Raw genomic sequence first — 21,761 nt, 5'->3', positions numbered from 1 at the left:
AGAACATTTCAGATATAAGAACAACCTCCATTCCCAAGGTGTTCGTAACTCTGAGGTCCTACTGTACAAACTAAAATTTCATACAGACAGACAATTACTTGTTTATACTGCTCTATGTACTATACACTCAAATTCAAGTACAATATTTATATTCCAGTTAGGGCTGTCAAGTGATTAAAAAAAATCATAATTCATCGCACTGTTAAATAGAATACCATTTACTTACATATTTTTGGATGTTTTCTACACTTTCAAATATATTGATTTCAATTACAACATAGAATACAAAGTGTACAGTGCTCACTTTATATTTATTTTTTATTACAAATATTTGCACTGAAAAACAAAACAGTATTTTTCAATTCACCTCATACGAGTACTGTTGTGCAATCTCTTTATAATGAAAGTTGAACTTACAAATGTAGAATTATGTACAAAAAGTAATTGCATTCAAAAATAAAACAATATAAAACTTTAGAACCTACAAGTCCACTCAGTCATACTTCTTGTACAGCCAATTGCTCAGACAAACATGTCAGAGTGTAGGGTTGTCCTGAGCATGAGGTTGCATCCCTGACCATCTTGTTTAATTTCCATTGTTGTAGCTGGTGTTGCAAGATATTTATGTGGCAGATGCGCTAAAGATTCATATGTCATTTCATGCTTCTACCACCATTCCAGAGAACGTACATCCATGCTGATGATGGGTTCTTGCTTGACAACGATCCACAGCAGTGAGGACCAACTCATGTTCATTTTCATCATCTGAGTCAGATGCCACGAGCAGAAGATTAATTTTTTTTTTTTGGTGGTTCGGGTTCTGTAATTTCCACATCAGAGTGTTGCTCTTTTAAGACTCCCAGCAGCATGCTCCACACCTCATCCCTCTCAGATTTTGAAAGGCACTTCAGATTCTTAAACCTTGGATCGAATGCTGTGGCTATCCTTAGAAATCTCACATTGGTACCTTCTTTGTGTATTATCAAATCTGCTGTGAAAGTGTTCTTAAAACGAATGCTGGGTCATCATCCGAGACTGCTATAACATGAAATATATGGCAGAATGCAGGTAAAACAGAACAGGAGATGTACAATTCTCCCCCAAGAGGTTCAGTCACAAATTTAATCAACGCTTTTTTTTTTTTTTTTTTTTTTTAAATGAGCATCATCAGCATGGAAACATGTCCTCTGGAATGGTGACGAAGCATAAAGGGGCATATGAATATTTAGCATATCTGACAGGTAAATACCTTGTAACACCGGCTACAAAAGTGCCATGTGAATGCCTGTTCTCACTTTAAGGTGACATTATAAATAAGACGTAGTAAGCAGTATCTCCGGTAAATGTAAACAAACTTGTTTGTCTTAGCAATTGGCTGAACAAGAAGTAAGACTTGCAGGCTCTAAAGTTTTACATTGTTTTGTTTTTGAGAGTGTAGTTATGTAACAAAAAACAAAAAACTAAATATCTACATTTTTAAATTACACTTTCACGATAAAGAGATTGCACTACAGTACTTGTATGAGGTGAATTGAAAAAAAAAAACCTATTTCTTTTGTTTGCCATTTTTACAGTACAAATATTTATAATAAAATAAACTGGACCCTTGCTAGAACACGCATCTATATAGCACGAATTTGCATAGATATGGTCGTGGCCATGGATCCCAAATTTAATTACTTTAATTGCAATTCATTTTAACACGGTCCCCGCATTAATGCAGTCCCGCGCATGGATCCCAAATCCTGAGTTCTTGCGAGGGTCTGGTGTAACAAAGTGGGCACTGTACACTTTGTATTCTGTGTTGTAATAGAAATCAATATTTGAAAATGTAGAAAAACATCCAAAATATTAAATAAATTTCAATTGCTATTCTCTTGTTTAACAGTGTGACTAATCGTGATAAATTTTCTTTTCTTTTATTGCCGTTAATTTTTTTGAGTTAATCGCATGAGTTAACTGCGATTAATCAACAGCCCTAATTCCAATTGATTTATAATTATATGGTCAAAATGAGAATGGAAGCAATTCATCAGTTATGTGCTGGGACACTTTTGTATTTTTATGTCTGATTTTGTAAGCAAGTAGTTTTTAAGTGAGGTGAAACTTGGGGGTGTGGAAGACCAATCAGACTCCTGAAAGGGATACAGTAGTCTGGAAAGGTTGAGAGCAACTGATTTAAGAGATATGAATTTTCTGTTTTTTCCTTTCTTCTCTCATTAACTGTGGTCTCCCTGGAACCTGGACTTTTTTACATTTTTAATTTTGAATATTTTATAAGTGACTCCTCTCCCGCACATTGAGAAAATAGTGGGGGGGAGGGTTGATTACAAAGCTTTCATAATGCCTCCAGGTTTCAAAAAGAAAGAACTCAAACCAAGTCTACCAGCAAATATGTTTGTACTGATGTATAACTGAATTTGCAAAGGCAAGCAGCTGCAGATATGTTTCTTCTTAACAAGTCCATCATCAATTTCTATCAATAAGGAATAAAAGTCAACCCCGTCCTACCACCCGAAAAGGGACAGAAATCCAGTTCTTAAGAAGTTAAAACAAAAAGGCATTCAATGAAGACAAACTCTCCAAAAGTTCACCTACTTGCATCACACCAAATGAATTAAATATCTCAATGCTGTAGTCAGGCCAAAACAGCAATGAAGAGATATGCATTACCAACCATTTACAGGTCAGTTCAGGTAGCATAAACATTAAAAACCCCACAGAGATCTGAACTGCAAAAAGTACTGCCATTTTTAGGAACAAAGAAGCAAGCCCCAGCATGCAGAAATATCCAGTTAAAATGCATTTTAGTTTATTGGTACAAAGATAGAACACAGCACCACAGCATTGTATGCAGTCCAACATACCTGCACAAAAGGCTCCTGGTTAGGTCTGACACAGTAAACAATCTGAATATCCAAAGGTATTTGTCGCACTCTCATTGTTATGGAATTTATTTTCACTATATCAAACTTCTCTGCTGTACTGCCAAAGCTGTTTCCTACACGCTAGACAAGGCAGCTCCTGCTTCTGCCACGCTGTGATAATATTGCTTATACACTTCCCTGGTACAGTCTTACTTTCTGTTTCCCCAACAGAAAGTATAAGTTTCACAAAGGATTATGACCAAATTAGGGCCTCCCTCAAAGCCATTTCCAGGCAGATCCACCTTCATATGTAAAAGCTGTACAGGGTTGGTTGGTGGGTTTTTGTACCTTTGGAACAATTTCCAGCTATTTCCTTATTACCACCAGAACATATTTAAAATAGAACAATGAGTTCAGCATGATAGGAGCAGTGGTTTGCCTCCCATGCTTTGTGGCAGGCGTTCCTCAGCTCCTTCACTTTGACCCTGCACTGCAGGGTGTCCCGGTCATGGCCCCTTTTGGTCATTCAGCGTGAAACCTGTCCGTAGGTATCATAATTCCTATGGCTGGAGCGCAGCTGGGACTGGACAGCCTCCTCTGTTTCTTTATACAGCATTTAAGCTACAGACTGTCAAGTGGAAGTTAACAATTACAAATGGGGGACAGTTTTTCAATATAAGCCCTACTTTCCATCCCTTTCTCTAACTTTTGAGCATAGCAACTCATTTGTTTGCAGATGGGAATGCTTAAAATAGGAGAGTTGTAGAATTTTTCTAGAGATGTTTGAAATTTTATTATTTAAATTCTTAAATACTAGATCAATTTTTTTAAATTAAAAATTGGTGTTGGAAGGCTAGCAGTTCTAAGTGCTAGACTCAGCTGTGTTCTGGAACTAATAGAAGCTGGGGATGGGAGAGTTGGATAATGAAGGAGGAACACTGAACAGGGGGTAGGGTGTATTCTATAGGCTCCAAGGAGAAGAGGCTCCAGGCTCTGATATTCAGGCTACTTTGAAAATCCACAGGTCTCCTAAGCTCCAGTCAAGCAGGATTCCTCCTCTTACTCCTGGGGGAATTCTGCACCAAAATATTAAAAATTCTGCACTATAAAATTAAAAATTCTGTACACAATATTTTAAAATGCTGCAAAATTCCACACATTTTGTCAAAATAATGCAATATAATCATGCCAGTTTCAATTAGTTTGGTAATTTATTTAAACTACAATACAGTGGATGGAGAATGGGAGTGGGGAGCATTAGAGGAAATCCCCAAACCCCCTTCGTCTAATAGTAATGTAGCTAGGTTTGACATATATAAGACACACACACACACACACACCCACCCATACCCATATGTTCAGTGTCACATTGTAGGCAACTGAAGAGCACGTAAGGGCTGGGGTATCAAACTCACAATTTATACTGGCTACTGACCATCTCCAGAAAGGTAAGTACCAAATAGTTCATGGAGTCCATTTTGATAGGATTTTTTTTTCAGTCCAAAAATTTAGGCCAGTTCTAATCACTAACGCACCATAAGCATTTATAAGGCCATACTGTTCTTTACACCACTCTGGCAACGTAAAGGAGCCTTAAAACTTTTACATCCGTTTTGTATTCCTGGGGGAATTCACAAAGACAATGGGAACAATTCACTAAGCAGGAAGGCTGCTACATTCCGCTTTGCCCCATGCCTACCTCCTCAGAAACACCTCAAAGCCCTGCCTCTCCATGCCAAGCGTGCCACAATAGCAAGCAGGAGGGACAGAGTGTGTGTCTCCCTCTCACACGCATGACTGCCCACCCCCCTTTACCGTCCTAGTGGTGATTTACGTCTCTACCAGCTGCCCCGGGCGCCTGAACCAACCTGCCTGCGCTGCCAAGGAGGGGCACATGACTGCTCTTGTGGGCTTCCCTTTGCTTCCCCATCAGAAATCATTTTTCTGCAGGGAAGCGAAGAAATCTGTGGGGCCATGAATTCTACACATGCACAGTGATGCAGAATTCCCCCAGGAGTATCCTCTGCACATCTAGCAGTGGGAGAAGCAGCCACTGGGGATAGGGCAAGGAGCCAGTCAAGGAAAGGGGCTGGCTGGAGAATGGGAATGAGTCTGCAACCTGGTAATGAGAACCAGCTGGAGTCGGGAATCAGACAGTGAGGAATGGTTGGGAAATCAAGGCCATCTGTGGGTCCTGGGAATGAGGTGGTCTGAGAAGCAGAAGCATAGAGCTGGTGAGCAATCTCCTCGGGGGGCGAAGGGGGGGGAGGGGGAAATCTTTTCATTCTCAACAAAGCTTTCACCAACATTCAAGTTTTCACTAGATAATATACAGAAATGTTCTTGAGGCAGAAGCCTGACATGAGATGAAAGAAGAAATTAACAAAAATACAACAAATTCCAAACAAAACATTATGTTAATTTACAAGTTACTAAGCACAATTCAAGAGAAGATACACCAAATAAGTGTGTAAAATAAAATCCCCAAAGCATGAACAGTTACCGAGAGTCACCTTGTTACCCACCCCACACCCGCAGTGAGAGAAAGAGACTTGCTAATGCTTAGGCTGGTGCTATCAGGCAACTGACACCCAGTCGTTAGCTACCCAAACAATCTCCTCAGGGCTATGCCAGCCTTCACTTTGCTTTACACTTTACCCATAGGGGCACTTCAGTCCCTGAGCTGATCACCCCTGTGATATTCAGCCCTGACACCAGCTAGTCACAGAAACATGAGGTTTGCTATCCCAGTGTACACTCCAGCTTATTTGATTCAATTCAGGATCAGCTTCTATGTAACACCACAGCCCTGAGATATATTTATAATTAAAACAATCCTAAGTTCATCATCAAAAGCTAAGATTTAGGAGACAGTGAATGAGGATAATGGAAACATAAAGGTTATATGTAAAACAAAATCCATACATGCTTTCTAGAGACTGAACTTGGTTAACCTGCTGAAGTTATTTGTCTAAAAGCAGTCTCTTCTCACCTAAATGTCTTTTATAGTGCTCCCAATCAGGACAGGTTGGGATCCTCTTTTCATGAATGTAATCATAGAAATGTAGGACTGGAAAGGACCTACTCCAGACCCCAGCATTAAGGCAGGACTAAGTATTATCCTTCTAGCCCAACCCAACAAGCGTTCATGGGTGGGGGGAAGCGCTTCTTAAAAACCTCCAATGACAGAGATTCCACAGCCTCCCTAGGTAATTTATTCCAGTGCTTAACTTCTCCTTACATTTAGGAAGTTTTTCTTAATATCAAATATAAATCTCTCTTGCTTCAATTTAAGACCATTCCTGCTTGTCTTGTCCTCAGTGGCTAAGGAGAACAATTTATCACCCTTCTCTTTAGAACAATCTTTTACTTGATGACTGTTATCATGTCTCCTCTCAGACTTCTCTTCTCCAGACTAAACAAACCCATTTTTTAAAATCCTTCCTTGTAGGTCATGTTTTCTAGACCTTTTATCATTTTTGTTGCTCCCCCTCTGGACTTTTTCCAATTTGTCCACATCTTTTCTGAAGTTTGGTGCCCAGAACTGGACACAGCTCTGCAGCTGAGGCCTTATCTGTGCTAAGTAAAGCGGAAGAATTACTTCTTGGGTCTTGCTTACAACACTCCTGCTAATACCTCCCACAATGATGTTTTTGTTTTTGTTTTTTTTTGGGGGGCGGGGGACAATTTTACATTGTTGACTCATATTTAGTTTGTGATCCACTATAATCCTCCAGATCCTTTTCAGCAGTACTCCTTCCTAGGCTGTCATTTCCCATTTTGTACGTGTGCAATTAATTATTCCTTTCTAAGTGTAGTACTTTGCATTTGTCCTTATTGGATCTCATCCTATTTATTTAAGGCCATTTCTCTAGTTAATCACATTGCCTGATTATTTCCTAAGGTGCAGGATAATGAGATGTCCTTTTGCCTCCTCCTTATATGCTCACATCCCATTTTTTGTACCTAGAGTCAGGGTGATCTGCCAAGATTTATTCCCTGGTGTGACTTCATGTTGAATTCACATATTCATGCTGACTTTATGTGCACTGTGTTAGCTTGCAATGCTTAACTTACACATGAACTGAGGCGGGCAGGTAAATATACATCCCTTGCCTGGCAGAAACCCATTTGTTAAGAAACCTGCCTTGATTCAGAGACTCTTTTAGGAACAAAATTTCTTATATCTGTAAAAAAAAAAACAACACCTTTTTATGTAGTATCTGCAAAAACAATGAGGAGTCCTTGTGGCACCTTAGAGACTAATAAATTTATTTGGGCATAACCTTTCGTGGGCTAAAACCCACTTCATCAGATGCATGGAGTGAAAAATACAGTAAGCAGTATATATACACACACACATACACACAAACCCAGCACAGCACATGAAAAGATGGGAGTTGTCCCTTATCAAGTGGGGTGTCAGTGCTAACAAGGCCAATTCAATTAAGGTGGAAGTGGTGGTATCTGTACATACATTTCACAATGGTATTAATGATCAGCGTGATCCTGGCTTTCATTAAAGATCCTACATGACATCATTTATGGATAAATAGATGAAAGCGGTGTACAAGATGTAGTTTGTCACGCTTGTTAGGCGTTCTTGTTACAGTACAGTGAACCCTTTGCCAATTGACACTGAGGGGTTCTTACAGTCACAATGGTGGAAATCAGAACCTAATGTTACAAACAGTTCTACCCTTAGCACCAAACCCACAAAGTCTGTTGAACAAAAGCATGTCCCAAAGATCAGCACCCAGACCTCCTTAACTCTGTCCCAGTAATGCAACACTCAAAATAAAGTTCACTTACACTTCACAGTTATCTATTCAGCGCAAAGCTTTTTCCCAGAACTGTAAAACTTTAATACCTTATTTATCTTATTCTTTTTCATACGAACATTGTGAAATGTTTGGCCTTTCACACATGTATGTACAACCCACAGATCAGAGATACATCAGCAATGCTGTAAAAGTATTCATTAATGATTTAAAACAGATGCTCAAGCAAGTAGTATGCTAAATGATATTCTCCACCTTGAAACTTCACTGAAGCTGACTTACGAGTGCCTTTTTTGCAACATTAATACTATTGTAACATTTGTAAAGTTTCAAAAAAAATGTTCTCCCTCAAAAAGGCTACGAAATATGGTTTAAAAAAACTTTGTATGATAGTTGCAGTAAATATTTGTATAACTTCTATTGACTCTGCTGGAATCAGAAAGTTCCTTGCCTGATCACTACCTTGGATCACTAGAGATATAAAGGGAGAGGGGAGCTGTAGGGATCAGAGTAGGTATGTTGGACAGCCACAAAGCCTGAGGACACCATAATACAAGGAATAAGAGTCCTATCAGTAAAAAAAAGTGCCAGAATGTTAGAAAAATTAAAAGGGTGGGTATTTAGATTCGCAGTGAATGATGCACATTCCCTGTATCATTCTTGATTCTCTGAAAATAGAAGGCACTCACCTCCCAGCTTTTAGTTGATGGCTCACTGAAGAAGTTGTCTATCATATCAAGCTCCTCCTTTTCCACCACTACAAAACCTTGCTCTTTGGCATCTTTTCCATATACTTCTGGTGACCACTGAACAAAAAATGTATACAGATGATCTACCCTGTGAAACAAAACAAGAGAGGACACGGTATTCAGTTTTCCACAGAATTGTCATATGGTATACAAAAATTAAGGGCCCTATTTTATTAAATTTTCCCCAGAAATTTATCAGAGGTTATTACTACAACAACAAAAATAAGTAAAAATTACCCAGAAAAATTATTAATTTTTTCCCCACCAAATATTGGGGATATTTGTGTGGATGGAAGGACAAGGGAAAGAATTATTCAGTAGATTAATGCTTTGATGAGTCGAATTCAATGTGGTTTGCTGCAGAACTAAAACAGAACTCAAAACTCAATGCCACCTCTGAGTTTAAGAAAATACTGTATTTCTAATCCTCAATTTAAAATTTTCATTTGAACAAACAATTTACTGTTGTAGACTTGGTACTATCAGTCCTATAAATATTTACATTTAATAACTGGGCCACACCATTTGCAGTGCATACACTCAACATCCTTTTCTTCGGTTTTTGTTTTCTTAAAACTTGATTACCGCCTTGGGTTCTGAAACGTACTCTGATACAGATTTTCATTTTCTTTCCATTTTAGTGTGTCAGATCTTTAAACCGTTACCTGCTAACCACTTAAAATGTGTAACGGGTGGGTGTGAGATTCATCAGTACATTCAGATGTACATGCACTTCAGTATCATATATATTATTTTGACAGGTGTTTATTTTTAAGCATTTTTTTAGATTTTTATCAACTGAAATTTCAGTTGCAGAGTTGTCAGACAATTATTGAATGACAGAGACATTGAGATTAAAAATTTTTAACGTTTTGCGGACAATTTGCGTATTAACAGTTAACATCACATACCAAAATATCCTTAAATCTATAAATACTTGTTTTTACTAATCACTTGCTAGTCGATTTGTAACAAGCCTAATTAAATAGACTAAATCACTGTTTTTTTTCCAATACAGTCTTACTTTGCCTAGCTGTAAATTTCAATTATCGTTGAAGGAAATATTTTTTCATCAGTTTGTGTGTATGGTGCAATCAATATTTATCAACATTTACCAATAAAAATCTAGTCCACCCAAGCCTACCTAGAAGATCCTTTCTACATTTCAAATCATTTTAGGACTTATGATCTATGCATGACTGATCTTGAACATTTTTATAAAACACCAAATAAGCAACATCATTAAATTTCATCCTAAAATGTGAATACTGCAATAAAATACCTGTGGTTGGGCTAGGTCACTTGACTCAGGCTCATGGGGCTTAGGCTGCAGGGCTATAAAACTGCAGTGCAGACATTTGGGCTCAGGCTGGAGCCTGGGCTCTGGGACCCTCTCCCTCATGGGGTCTCAGAGCCCCCAAGCCCTGAGACCCTGCAAGGGGTGAGGCTCCCAGAGCCTGGGCTCCAGCCTGAACTTCTACACTGCAATTTTATAATCCCCCAGCGTGAGTCAGCTGACCAGGGTCAGCCACAGGTGTTTTATTGCACTGTAGACATTTTCTTAAGAGTCAAATTCTGCTGCTGGCTACTCCAGTGTAAATCCAGAGTAACTCCATTTAAGACAACGGAACTACACTGGTCATAATCTAGCCCTTAATCACTTAAATTATCAACCTCCAAATTCTAGACAGATTAGTCCCCAACTAGAATTTTGCAAGTGAGCTGCAGGGGCACTTTTTAGTGTTTAACAAAATAAATTACACCTACAAAAAGGGACACCAATAGTTGGCTACAAATGCTCTCCCAGATCTCAGCTACATCTTGGGCCACTGGCTCACTTTGGACCCTCAGCTTTGCTGCAACTCCCCACGCCCCCAAGCAGAATGAGAGGTGGGTTTTTGGGACAAATCCATGTCCCAATGGAGGCCCTTCTGTTTTTACTGAATTTAAGTTCTCATTTTAATTTTTTTTAAAAAGTGACTATGCTCGCAAAGAAAAACATTCCAAATGCAAGGCCAAATCCAGTGTAATCTTTCAGAGCCTGTGGATAGTCTGTAATAGTAGCCCAGAGATGGAGGGAAACTGTGAGAGTGGGCGGGAAGAAGGTCACTGCGTGGAGGGACACCGGAGCACAAGTGTCAGCTATCCATGCTTCCTTAGTGGACCCCAATTTAATCAACCCAGAGATCCAAGTGACGATTCAACCCTTCAAGTCCAACTCTTTCGATTTGCCTACAGCCAAGTTGCCTGTCCAGTACAAGGGCTGGTAAGGAACGTGGACTTTTGCAGTCTATGATGATTATCCCATCCCCATGCTGTTGGGGGAAGACTTGGCCAATCATGTGAAGCAGGCCAAGAGGGTAGGAACGGTCACCCGCAACCAGGCTAAACAAGCAGTGAGGCCTAGCTCTGTTCCGGAAATTTCTATCAGGACCCGGTCAGAGGTGATGGACCCGGACCCCAGGCCAATGTCTGCAACAGCAGTAGTGGATCCAGTCCCAGAGACCCAGACGGAACCAGTCCCAGAACTGGAACCAGCCGAACAACCAACACCAAACCCAGTGTCAGCACTGAATCCAGTACTTGCAACCTCAACACCAGAGGGCCCCACTGAACCTGAACTGGCAGCAGCCCATAACCCTACACAAGAGGCTCAGCCGGAGCCTGAATCCCAACATAGTGCACCAGCGGAGAGCGGTTCACAGTCAACGGAAACAGCCCCATCCCCTACATCGCTTCCAGAGGGACCAAGCATAGGTCCACAATCCAATGAGGAACTGATGTCTCCAGCATCAAGGGAACAGTTCCAGACCGAACAGGAAGCAGATGAAAGCCTCCAGAGAGCTTGGACGGTGGCACAGAGCAACCTACCGCCTCTCAGCTCTTCAAATCGATCCAGGTTTGTTGTAGAAAGAGGACTTTTTATACAAGGAAACTCTTTCTGGGGGACACCAGGAAGACTGGCATCCTCAGAGAGGGTTGGTAGTTCCAACTAAATACCGGGCCAAGCTTTTGAGCTTAGCCCATGATTACCCTAATGGCCATGCTGGGGTGAACAGGACCAAAGACCATTTGGGGGGGGGGTCATTCCACTGGGAGGGAATGGGCAAGGATGTTTCTACCTATGTCCAGTCTTGTGAGGTGTGCCAAAGAGTGGGAAAACCCCAAGACCAGGTCAAAGCCCCTCTCCAGCCACTCCCCATCATTGAAGTTCCATTTCAGAGAGTAGCTGTGGATATTCTGGGTCCTTTTCCGAAAAAGACAGCCAGAGGAAAGCAGTACATACTGACTTTCATGGATTTTGCCACCCGATGGCCGGAAGCAGTAGCTCTAAGCAACACCAGGGCTAAAAGTGTGTGCCAGGCACTAGCAGACATTTTTGCCAGGGTAGGTTGGCCCTCCGACATCCTCACAGATACAGGGACTAATTTCCTGGCAGGAACTATGGAAAACCTTTGGGAAGCTCATGGGGTAAATCACTTGGTTGCCACTCCTTACCACCATCAAACAAATGGCATGGTGGAGAAGTTTAATGGAACTTTGGGGGCCATGATACGTAAATTCGTAAATGAGCACTCCAATGATTGGGACCTAGTGTTGCAGCAGTTGCTCTTTGCCTACAGAGCTGTACCACATCCCAGTTTACGGTTTTCACCATTTGAACTTGTATATGGCCGTGAGGTTAAGGGGCCATTGCAGTTGGTGAAGCAGCAATGGGAGGGATTTACACCTTCTCCAGGAACTAACATTCTGGACTTTGTAACCAACCTACAAAACACCCTCCGAACCTCTTTAGCCCTTGCTAAAGAAAACTTACAGGATGCTCAAAAAGAGCAAAAAGCCTGGTATGATAAACATGCCAGAGAGCGTTCCTTCAAAGTAGGGGACCAGGTCATGGTCTTAAAGGCGCTCCAGGCCCATAAAATGGAAGCATCGTGGGAAGGGCCATTCACGGTCCAGGAGCGCCTGGGAGCTGTTAATTATCTCATAGCATTCCCCACCTCCAACCGAAAGCCTAAGGTGTACCATATTAATTCTCTAAAGCCCTTTTATTCCAGAGAATTAAAGGTTTGTCAGTTTACAGCCCACGGAGGAGACGATGCTGAGTGGCCCGAAGGTGTCTACTACGAAGGGAAATGTGGTGGTGGTGTGGAAGAGGTGAACCTCTCCATGACCCTTGGGCATATGCAGCTGTGCACTAGCTACGCGCCAACGTTCTCAGCCACCCCAGGACTGACTGAACGGGCATACCACTCCATTGACACAGGTAATGCTCACCCAATTAGGGTCCAATCTTACCGGGTGTCTCCTCAAGCTAAAACTGCTATAGAACGGGAGATCCAGGATATGTTACAGATGGGTGTAATCCGCCCCTCTGAAAGTGCATGGGCATCTCCAGTGGTTCTAGTTCCCAAACCAGATGGGGACATACCTTTTTGCGTGGACTACCATAAGCTAAATGCTGTAACTCGCCCAGACAACTATCCAATGCCACGCACAGATGAACTATTAGAGAAACTGGGACAGGCCCAGTTCATCTCTACCTTGGACTTAACCAAGGGGTACTGGCAGGTACCGCTAGATGAATCTGCCAAGGAAAGGTCAGCCTTCACCACACATCTCGGGCTGTATGAATTTAATGTACTCCCTTTCGGGCTGCAAAATGCACCCGCCACCTTCCAAAGTCTTGTAGATGGTCTCCTAGCGGGATTAGGAGAATATGCAGTCGCCTACCTTGACGATGTGGCCATATTTTCGGATTCCTGGGCAGACCACCTGGAACATCTACAAAAAGTCCTTGAGCGCATAAGGGAGGCAGGACTAACTGTTAAGGCTAAGAAGTGTCAAATAGGCCTAAACAGAGTGACTTAGCTTGGACACCAGGTGGGTCAAGGAACTATCGGCCCCCTACAGGCCAAAGTGGATGCCATCCAAAAGTGGCCTGTCCCAAAGTCAAAGAAACAGGTTCAATCCTTCTTAGGCTTGGCCAGTTATTACAGACTATTTGTACCGCACTACAGCCAAATCGCCGCCCCACTGACAGACCTAACCAAAAAGAAACAGCCAAATGCTGTTCAGTGGACCGAAAAGTCTCAGAAGGCCTTTAACAAGCTCAAAGCAACCCTCATGTCTGACCCTGTACTAAGGGCCCCAGACTTTGACAAACCGTTCCTAGTAACCACAGATGCGTCCGATCGTGGTGTAAGAGCAGTTTTAATGCAGAAAGGACCTGATAAAGAAATCCCCCCTGTAAAATCACGATGGTAGATACCTTACAGGGTAATTAGATTCAAAACACAGAGAACCCCTCTAAGCAAAACCTTAAGTTACAAAAAAGATACACAGACAGAAATAGTTATTCTATTCAGCACAGTTCTTTTCTCAGCCATTTAAAGAAATCATAATCTAACATGTACCTAGCTAGATTACTTTACTAAAAGTTCTAAGACTCCATTCCTGGTCTATCCCCGGCAAAGACAGAATATAGACAGACACACAGACCCTTTGTTTCTCTCCCTCCTCCCAGCTTTTGAAAGTATCTTGTCTCCTCATTGGTCATTTTGGTCAGGTGCCAGCGAGGTTACCTTTAGCTTCTTAACCCTTTACAGGTGAGAGGAGCTTTCCCCTGGCCAGGAGGGATTTCAAAGGGGTTTACCCTTCCCTTTATATTTATGACACGCCCCCCATATCTCAGCTAGGGTGAAACACTGGCTAGAACACATTCCAGAACACACTGAAAACCTATTCTATCTATGACTTGGTCTCTTACCTATTTGGAGTTTCAAAGGGCACCAGACATTGGTGCTGGGATAACCCAAGGAGTCCAATCCTTAACTTTATCCAGTAGGGTAAATCATGCCAACAATAGGAAAGGGAGGGAAATTTAGGGGCCAGCCTCTCCAGATGTCCAGAGTCATGTCAAAATCCAAATGGATCCCTGTCACACCATCCATGATGTACAGTCCTGGTGTATTTGACATGGGACCATGTTATGATTCTAGACCCTTGCTAGTTAGAATGGAATTCAACTTGTTTGAAATTTCTTACAAGAGATCCAACTTCAATAACCACTAATCTCTTCTCAGCTGAATGTCACAGTTTGTTTACAGCCAGGGTTCCCATGAACAAAAGACAAACCAGCCAGAATTTCATCCTGTCATATAAAATTAACTGTGTTGGAAACAGAAATTGCCCATATTCATCAAGCACCAAAACTCTACTACCTTTCTTTCCTGAAGCTACTGTGTGCACCAAACATAATAAGCGAGTGCCGATGAGAGAGAGTCGATTCCTGAACTTACCCTTTCCTGGATGCTGATACCAAGGCAAAAAATAAATCCATACATTTGGCTGATGAAAGGCTACTGTTGATAACTAACAAGGTTTACTTTTTAGTATGGAAACTACTCTGAATATTGTAGTAATTAGAAAAAAAATTAAAGTAGCATGCACTTTTGTGTTTTGAATTTGTAAGTGTATATTTGGCAGTTCTGGATTCAAGCCTGATATGTATGTACACTTCAGTCCTCACAAAGCAGAATTTAAAACAAAAATGAAGAAATTATTGAATAGTGTGTTTCACCTTGAATAATTTCATACTAATCTTCCTTAATCTGTGCATCATTGTTTTTTCATCACTTTCCATACATACCTTAAACTAAAAACCATTCTACAGTTGTTTACTTTCCAGCACTAGATATTTTTCCTCTCAATACCTTTAAAGAAATAATTTTAAGAGTAGCTCAACTTCTAGTCTAATATCCTCAACAACAACTGAGGATCAATTCAGAAATGTAATTCTACAGATTCACTTAGTTCCAGCAAAATATAAAGCCATACAATACAAGCCCACTTATACTTACTCTCCAACGCTGTAAGCAACACCCATTGTCAGGTCTACCAGCAAGCGAATCAGTTACTCTCAGTCACTGTCCAAAAGCATTAGTGCTACTCTGCCAAACAGCAGCGCAAGAAGTTCCCTTATGAAGTGCACCTTTTTCAGCTGAGACTTCTTTAATGATTACATCTTCCCAGTTACGTGCTAGAGACAAGGCCTGCTGTGATTTTGCAATCAAAAGAGCAGCCCTGGAGTCACCGATTAACTCAACTACATCATCAGGGATAATGAAGAGACATATTTTTGGGACTTTCTGAAACTTGTAAGTCATGTATTGCACGAGAAGGAATCCAGTAGAAGAATTAAGACAGAAGACGAGGTGGATACATGATCTGTTTACAATTTTGCTACAGTTTTGTGGCACAGGAAGAAAATACTGGGTTCTGCACACATTTTTTTTAAAAGTTGTAGTAAAAGCTATTAAAAACAGTTAAAACTAAGGAATGAAGTTTTTTTATGTCTCCACTAGTGATGTTTCAAGTGGCTTACAGAAAACACTGAAAAACAGACTAATTCAGACAGGTATATGATGGTATGAAACTAAATTTGAAAATCATGAAGTAACTTTTGTCATGTGACTTTAGCACTCATGAAACATGCCAGACTGAAAGACCAGGGTGCCTGCACTATGTATGCACATAGCAAGTACTACACTGGGAGGAGCAGTTTAAGTTCCCATTATCTCGCCACCACTGAAATGCAGTCACCTGTGGGGTTATTTACAGCAGTGGTTTAACAGCACACAGCAACACTACGTGAAAGTATAGGATGGAGTAAACTCATTGGAGTTGAAACTATGGGGGAAATTTAACTAGACAGAATGACTGGCAGCATGGATGATGATTTCTCCACGTTCTGGCTACAATTTTAAGTCTTAATGAATAAAACAAAGACAAACTAAGATGTCACACAGGTTACTATGACTGGGTCACAGGGGGGAGAATTTGGTTTCACTTGTGGCAGGTTGAGAGGGTTTGTATGTGGCTATTGAGCCTATACAGATTTTTTTACTACACATTTGGAATGAATAATTTCATAAGCACCTGAAGTTTTATAACTAAACAAAGCATTTTTTTGATCTATGGAAACAAACAAAAACAGCCCTACATGATCTGCTGTTCACAGCTTTCCCAAGGAATGGCACAGTGAAACGGACCTGATTATGGACACAGAGAAACTGTCAAGGTTTTGAATAGCAGCTCTGAAAAGTCACCAGTCTTGTTGATTTCACTGTGAGGCTCTTTGACAAAGTTAAGAACAGCAGCAGCAGAATACTGGAGCGGTCAGCCTGCAGACTCGGCAACAGCAGTTCACATTTAGAATGATTTCTTTGTAATCAAAAGGGCTAGAAAATTAGTTTTAAAAAAATAGCTTAAATTATATGTGGCCACTTCACTCGCCAGAAATATTTTCTACTCCTCAATGACAGGTAGGCAAGTTATTTTTCGAGCATGGCTAAGGTTAATATATATATTTCAGATTTATCCTTGAACACAGAATAAGCAATCAGAGAAAGTGATTTAGCATTTTTTATACAACATTAAATTAGATACACCACCGACAAAGCAATACTGGCCTTGCATTAAGTTACAGTATCGTTCTAACTCTGAAGTGCTGACTCACATTTGAATCTAGAATTTTCTTAATCTACAGTTTTGTGACCCCACAGGAAGCAAGTACTGGGTTCTGCACATAGCCAGTGAATTAAAAGCTATCTTCAACTACAGCTCAAACCACTATAAATTTAACTACTACCAACATTCCAGCCAGATTAAACCTCTCTCTCTGAGTCAGCAAGTTCCACACCACTGCTCTGCTTAACTAACTCCTTTCTAAAATGCACCAGGGGATCAGACATAGCTAATTTTATCTTTGGTTTTTTGTATTCTGAAACTATTAGAAGATTAGGAAAATATGATTTTTAAAAACTGCCTATAGCTTAAAACCCCTGACTGATATTTGCAACAGTGGGATAATTCTCTCTCCTTAATTTTTGGACCATCAATAGAACTAACTGAGCAGCTCTGAATATTCTGTGAGTCCATTATAGCAATACAATAGCAGAATGCTGTGGGGCGGGGGAGAGAAAGAGAGTATGAAGGTTGTATGTGGAAAACGGCAGCGGCTGGAAAAAAGCTCTCTCAGAACATAAGTCTGAAAAAGCCATACCATTGCAAAGATCATTTAGCAATCGGAAATGAGACTTTAAGTAATAGACTGCATTAAAGCCTTATTTCAACAAGTCTAATGAGCAAATACAGCCAGTTATGCTCTTTTGTTCATCAGTGAAAGCTAGAGGTTATTGGTACAGTGAAATCCAGGTAAGCAGTTTTTGCAAACTGGTCCACATCTGCCAAAAAGGAGAAAAATCAAGAGCATGGTTTAACGGGTGATTTACTTTGAAAAATGACCTTTAAAATAACTGGCATTGTGGGGTTCTGCATTTATTGCTGCTCACTGACCTACTAGCAAACTAAGCTAACTTGCTGTGTAAGAAGATAAGTTTGTGATGTGCCAACCCCACAAACTCAATATGGGCAGTTAAAAAAAAAATCAAATTGGCTTCCTTTTGGCTTGTACATCATTGCAGTTGTAAGAGGTCCTGCAAATCCAATTCTGCCCTAATTTACACCAAAGAAGCCTCACTGATTTCCATCCATACTCGGACACCTATGTAACTTGTAACTGCACAAGTGGAATTGACAGGCAGAGTTTGAAATTGGAACTTAAAAAATTCTATGTGTAAGCCCGAATAGATCCAGCTCACATAATCGTGTTGGCTCCATGCTGTTAACAAAACTTAGGTACAATGGCACTGGCCACCTTCAAAAGCATTTGACAGACAATCAGTCTCCAAATACAAACTGGGAACAGATGTGAGTAAGATGCCACTATTTTTACATAACCGCATTGAAATGCAGACCGAAGTATTGTACTCTTGAGATTTGAAGGAAGCAATACCTTTTGATATGCCCACATTTGACAGAATTTCTCTGCAGCGGCCACATGACTATCTTTACAAGCTATAAATTCCAGTGGAATAAATAATATTTTAACAGGCTAGAAATTCAAGTGAATCATGATGCTCTAATGAACTCTCTGGAACTTATTCTATGGATCTTAGAATAAGTTTAAGCAAGAAATTATTCAACTACTATACACAATATATCCTTCCAGCAGAATAAATTGTTTTTTTCACAGCGGTCTCATTCAATTCAGAATACAAGGGACATAAAGGCTCATCGAAAAAGAAAAAAAAAAATCTGGAATTCTTGTGTGCAGGAATCCAACCCTCCTTTGTTGAAAATTATTTATTACAATTTATACTCTTCTAAACAAACAACTGAACTTCCTTGACAGTCACTCCTTAATCCCCACCTCCCAAACAACTATCTGCTCACATGCTGCTAAAGAGTAGTACGCTTTCCTTTGTGCATCCAATCCCTCTTCACCCCACACACTTCCCCTGCATCCTCAAGAACACCACACAGACTCTACCTCCTAGCATTCCTGCTGCATTTGGGCTCTTGTGCAAACTCTGGTGTGGGATAGCGGGTGTCAAGATTTGCCCCTAAAATTGTTGATATGGTTGATAATTAATGAAGAGACAAATGTCTTTGTATCATGCACTGCAGCCTACCTTTCCCGAGGAACAGCAAACCAGTACTCCGGCTGCTTTCTCCTTTTACCATACTGCTGTGCCATGGTGGTGCTTTGAGTAACAAAGGATTTTCTCATTGGCTTGCCCACTTTGATACACAGGAACATTGGAGGTGTCTTGCTTTTCTCCTCTTTTGAAGGAAGCATATCTGAATCAGAGAAAAAAGGAATGACAGGCTTCCAGTACAGTACTGTAGCTTAGATACAGACACAAAGATCAATCTCCTTCTGGGAAGGAATATTCAACAGCACTGGGAAACTCAAGTTTGCCACATTCACCCTGGGAAGGCCCGAAGGCCACCTTTTCAGTAAGACAGATGCCGAAGAACTGTCAGTGGTACACAGACCTTTTCCAAAGGGGAGATTTAAATTCCCCCCCCCCCCCCGACATAATTTGTGACCTCTAGACTATGATTCTCCTCTGCCCTACTCTGTTGTAAATCAAGGCTCTCTCTACTGAAGTCAATGGAGTTTGCTACCCTGGTTTTAAGGGAGAATGAGGCCCGTAGACTTGCCAAAAAAAAAAAAAAAAAGAAACACAACCAAACCTCACACGTGCTATGTAAACTGGAGGTCAGTTTGGCTCCAACTGTTCAAGAGTTTTCAAGTTCAAGAGAATTCCACATTTTCCAACGTGCTCCTATATTTCATCAAGAGTCACATAATAGTAGAACAAACAGAATGGTCACTCAGCAAGACTGTGCTTATACTCCTGCTCAGCAGCACATCTTGGGTGGTCCAGTAGCACAAAAAGGACTAAGAAACAGTATAAACATGTGCACGCCTGCACACTGCACACACACTCTTTAGAGTCAATATGTTGCTGTGTACTACTCTGGATTTTTACACATTAGAAGTACATTGGCAGTCTTCAATGGAACTGCAGATCATGTCAATACATAGCAAAATAATAGTAATCTTTCAGCCACTGTGTGTCAGTCAACTCTATAAATGGATGACATTTTATTGCACTTATTGCTAAAATGTTACAAAAAATAGTTACTAAACATGGACAAAGCACGTTAGCCATTTGTCAAACTCAGTAGCCCAAACAATTAGAAGGGATCCTTTTTCTCCTACATTACTTCTGGATTGAGAATTTGTACAGTCAAGTTATCGCCTGAAGATTTATATTGTAAAATACCAAACTACACTGAAAAGGAAATTAACAGGAAGATCATCCTAGTGAGCACTGAATTGATGCTGCCCAGCTCCCACAGTTAACAGAATAAGGATAGACAGAGACCTACCTTCAATTGGTACTTGAATTCTCTGTAACAGCCACAGTCTGATTTCTGAGTTATTGTCCAACTGTGTTTCTTGACACGCCTTGTCCAGAGATGGTACTGATGAAGATTTCACAGACTCTTTAAGATCCTTTTCCTCCACTGCAGGCAAGTTGACTTCCAGTGAAGGCTCTTTCCTTTCAATGCAGCTTGAATCAGGCTCCCCACTTTTAACTGTAAGAAGTTTGTTAACTTGGGACTCTGAACAGCTAAGTGTGAGGTCTATGCCTGTTACTTTATTGTTTTCACCTTCACCAATTCCAGCCTTATGTAGGTTTTCAGAAGACTGTGACCCATCTTTATCTTTATTGAGGTAAAACTCAATAAGTTTGTTTTTATCTAGCTCCTTTTGAGTGTCCAGTGTAGTCTCCACCTTACCTGTCGGGGAACTGGCACACTTGTTTACTTCTGGCATGACATCTTGCTTCTCACATGATTCTAAGTCTATATCAGCTTTGGGTTCAACATCATTCTTTGTGTCCAAGGAATCAAATGCCAGTAGGTCCTGGACTTCTGAAAGAGATTTGGTTACTTGCGACCTGGCTTTCCCTGACTCCTTGGGGTCAAAAGAAAAACCTTCTCTTACTGCATCTTTTCTGTCTAATCTGGTATTTGTAGGAGATGCAGTCTCTTGCAGTTCAACGAAGTCATCATCTCCTCCTCCTATAAGGGAATGTTCTTTGGTTTTGGAATCTGAAGCAGCTTTTCCCCCAGAAGGTTCCTTGGTATGTCCCCCTACAGCAGACCTTTCAGATGGTTCAGCGGAGGCCATGTCATTGGGAGGTTCCAGTGACTTAGATTCCATTGAAACAGTACTGTCAGAAGGCTTAAGAAGTTCAAAATCTGCAGACTTCTCCTTGTCCAAAGACTTTATTGATTTGGAATCATCCCCATTTTGCTGCCTCTTCTCCTTGCTCAGGGACTTGAATTTGCTGAAAGGGTTGATATCTTTCTCAGAGGAAAGGTCTTCCCACTCTCCTGGCCTGTACAAAGGACAAAGATCCTTTGGAATGTCACTGTCAGGAGAAATGGTGGATGTACGTGGGATGTTAAAACAAAATGGAAAAGAAAACAACTTAAATATGTCAAAATGATTTTAAACAAAACCAAACCAAAAAATGTACAAATAAAATGTAAGCCAACTGAAATACATGGTATCAAAATGAAGAAGCTATAGGAAGTATAACTTTAAAAAGATGAGTAATTCTGCCAAGTATAATCTCATGGGGGAAGATATGGTACATATGTAATCAACATGGTATGCGTCATCAGGTACTCAATAATACAAAAATAAGGCCAGGTGGTGTAAAATGGCATTGCTTTACTGAAGTCAAAGGACCTGCACTGATTTGTACCACCTAAGGATCTAGGCCTGTGTATTCTGTTACTTCTCATCCTTTATAAAAGAAGAGTGGTATGTCTGGGACAATACTCTGGGCTCTTGCAGCATTCCTGCTTCTTTAAATGGTAGAAGTTAATTATTGAAAGTACAGAAAACCACAGAGAGAACCTCTACATTT

General features: G+C 40.7%; 1 protein-coding gene across 6 annotated transcripts in view; it reads right to left on the bottom strand.

Moving 5' to 3' along the window:
* NCOA7 (nuclear receptor coactivator 7) overlaps positions 1-21,761 on the bottom strand; it is a 168,117-nt gene that overhangs the window by 12,263 nt on the left and 134,093 nt on the right. For 4 of the 6 annotated variants that reach the window (XM_077813014.1, XM_077813013.1, XM_077813012.1 and 1 more), the window contains 3 exons: positions 20,206-21,257; positions 18,936-19,104; positions 8,338-8,485 (listed from right to left, as the gene is read on the bottom strand). In XM_077813014.1, coding sequence (XP_077669140.1) covers positions 8,338-8,485; positions 18,936-19,104; positions 20,206-21,257 — 1,369 coding nt within the window. Of the gene's footprint in view, positions 1-2,867; positions 3,030-8,337; positions 8,486-18,935; positions 19,105-20,205; positions 21,258-21,761 lie in introns of those variants that run through there. The other 2 variants (XM_077813015.1, XM_077813016.1) reach the window with 2 other exon arrangements.

Source organism: Eretmochelys imbricata, chromosome 3 (genome assembly GCF_965152235.1).
Source record: "Eretmochelys imbricata isolate rEreImb1 chromosome 3, rEreImb1.hap1, whole genome shotgun sequence".
Taxonomy (NCBI): Eukaryota; Metazoa; Chordata; order Testudines; family Cheloniidae; genus Eretmochelys; species Eretmochelys imbricata.
Note: the sequence above shows the minus strand (reverse complement) of the source record. Positions and strands in the feature narration are given on the sequence as shown.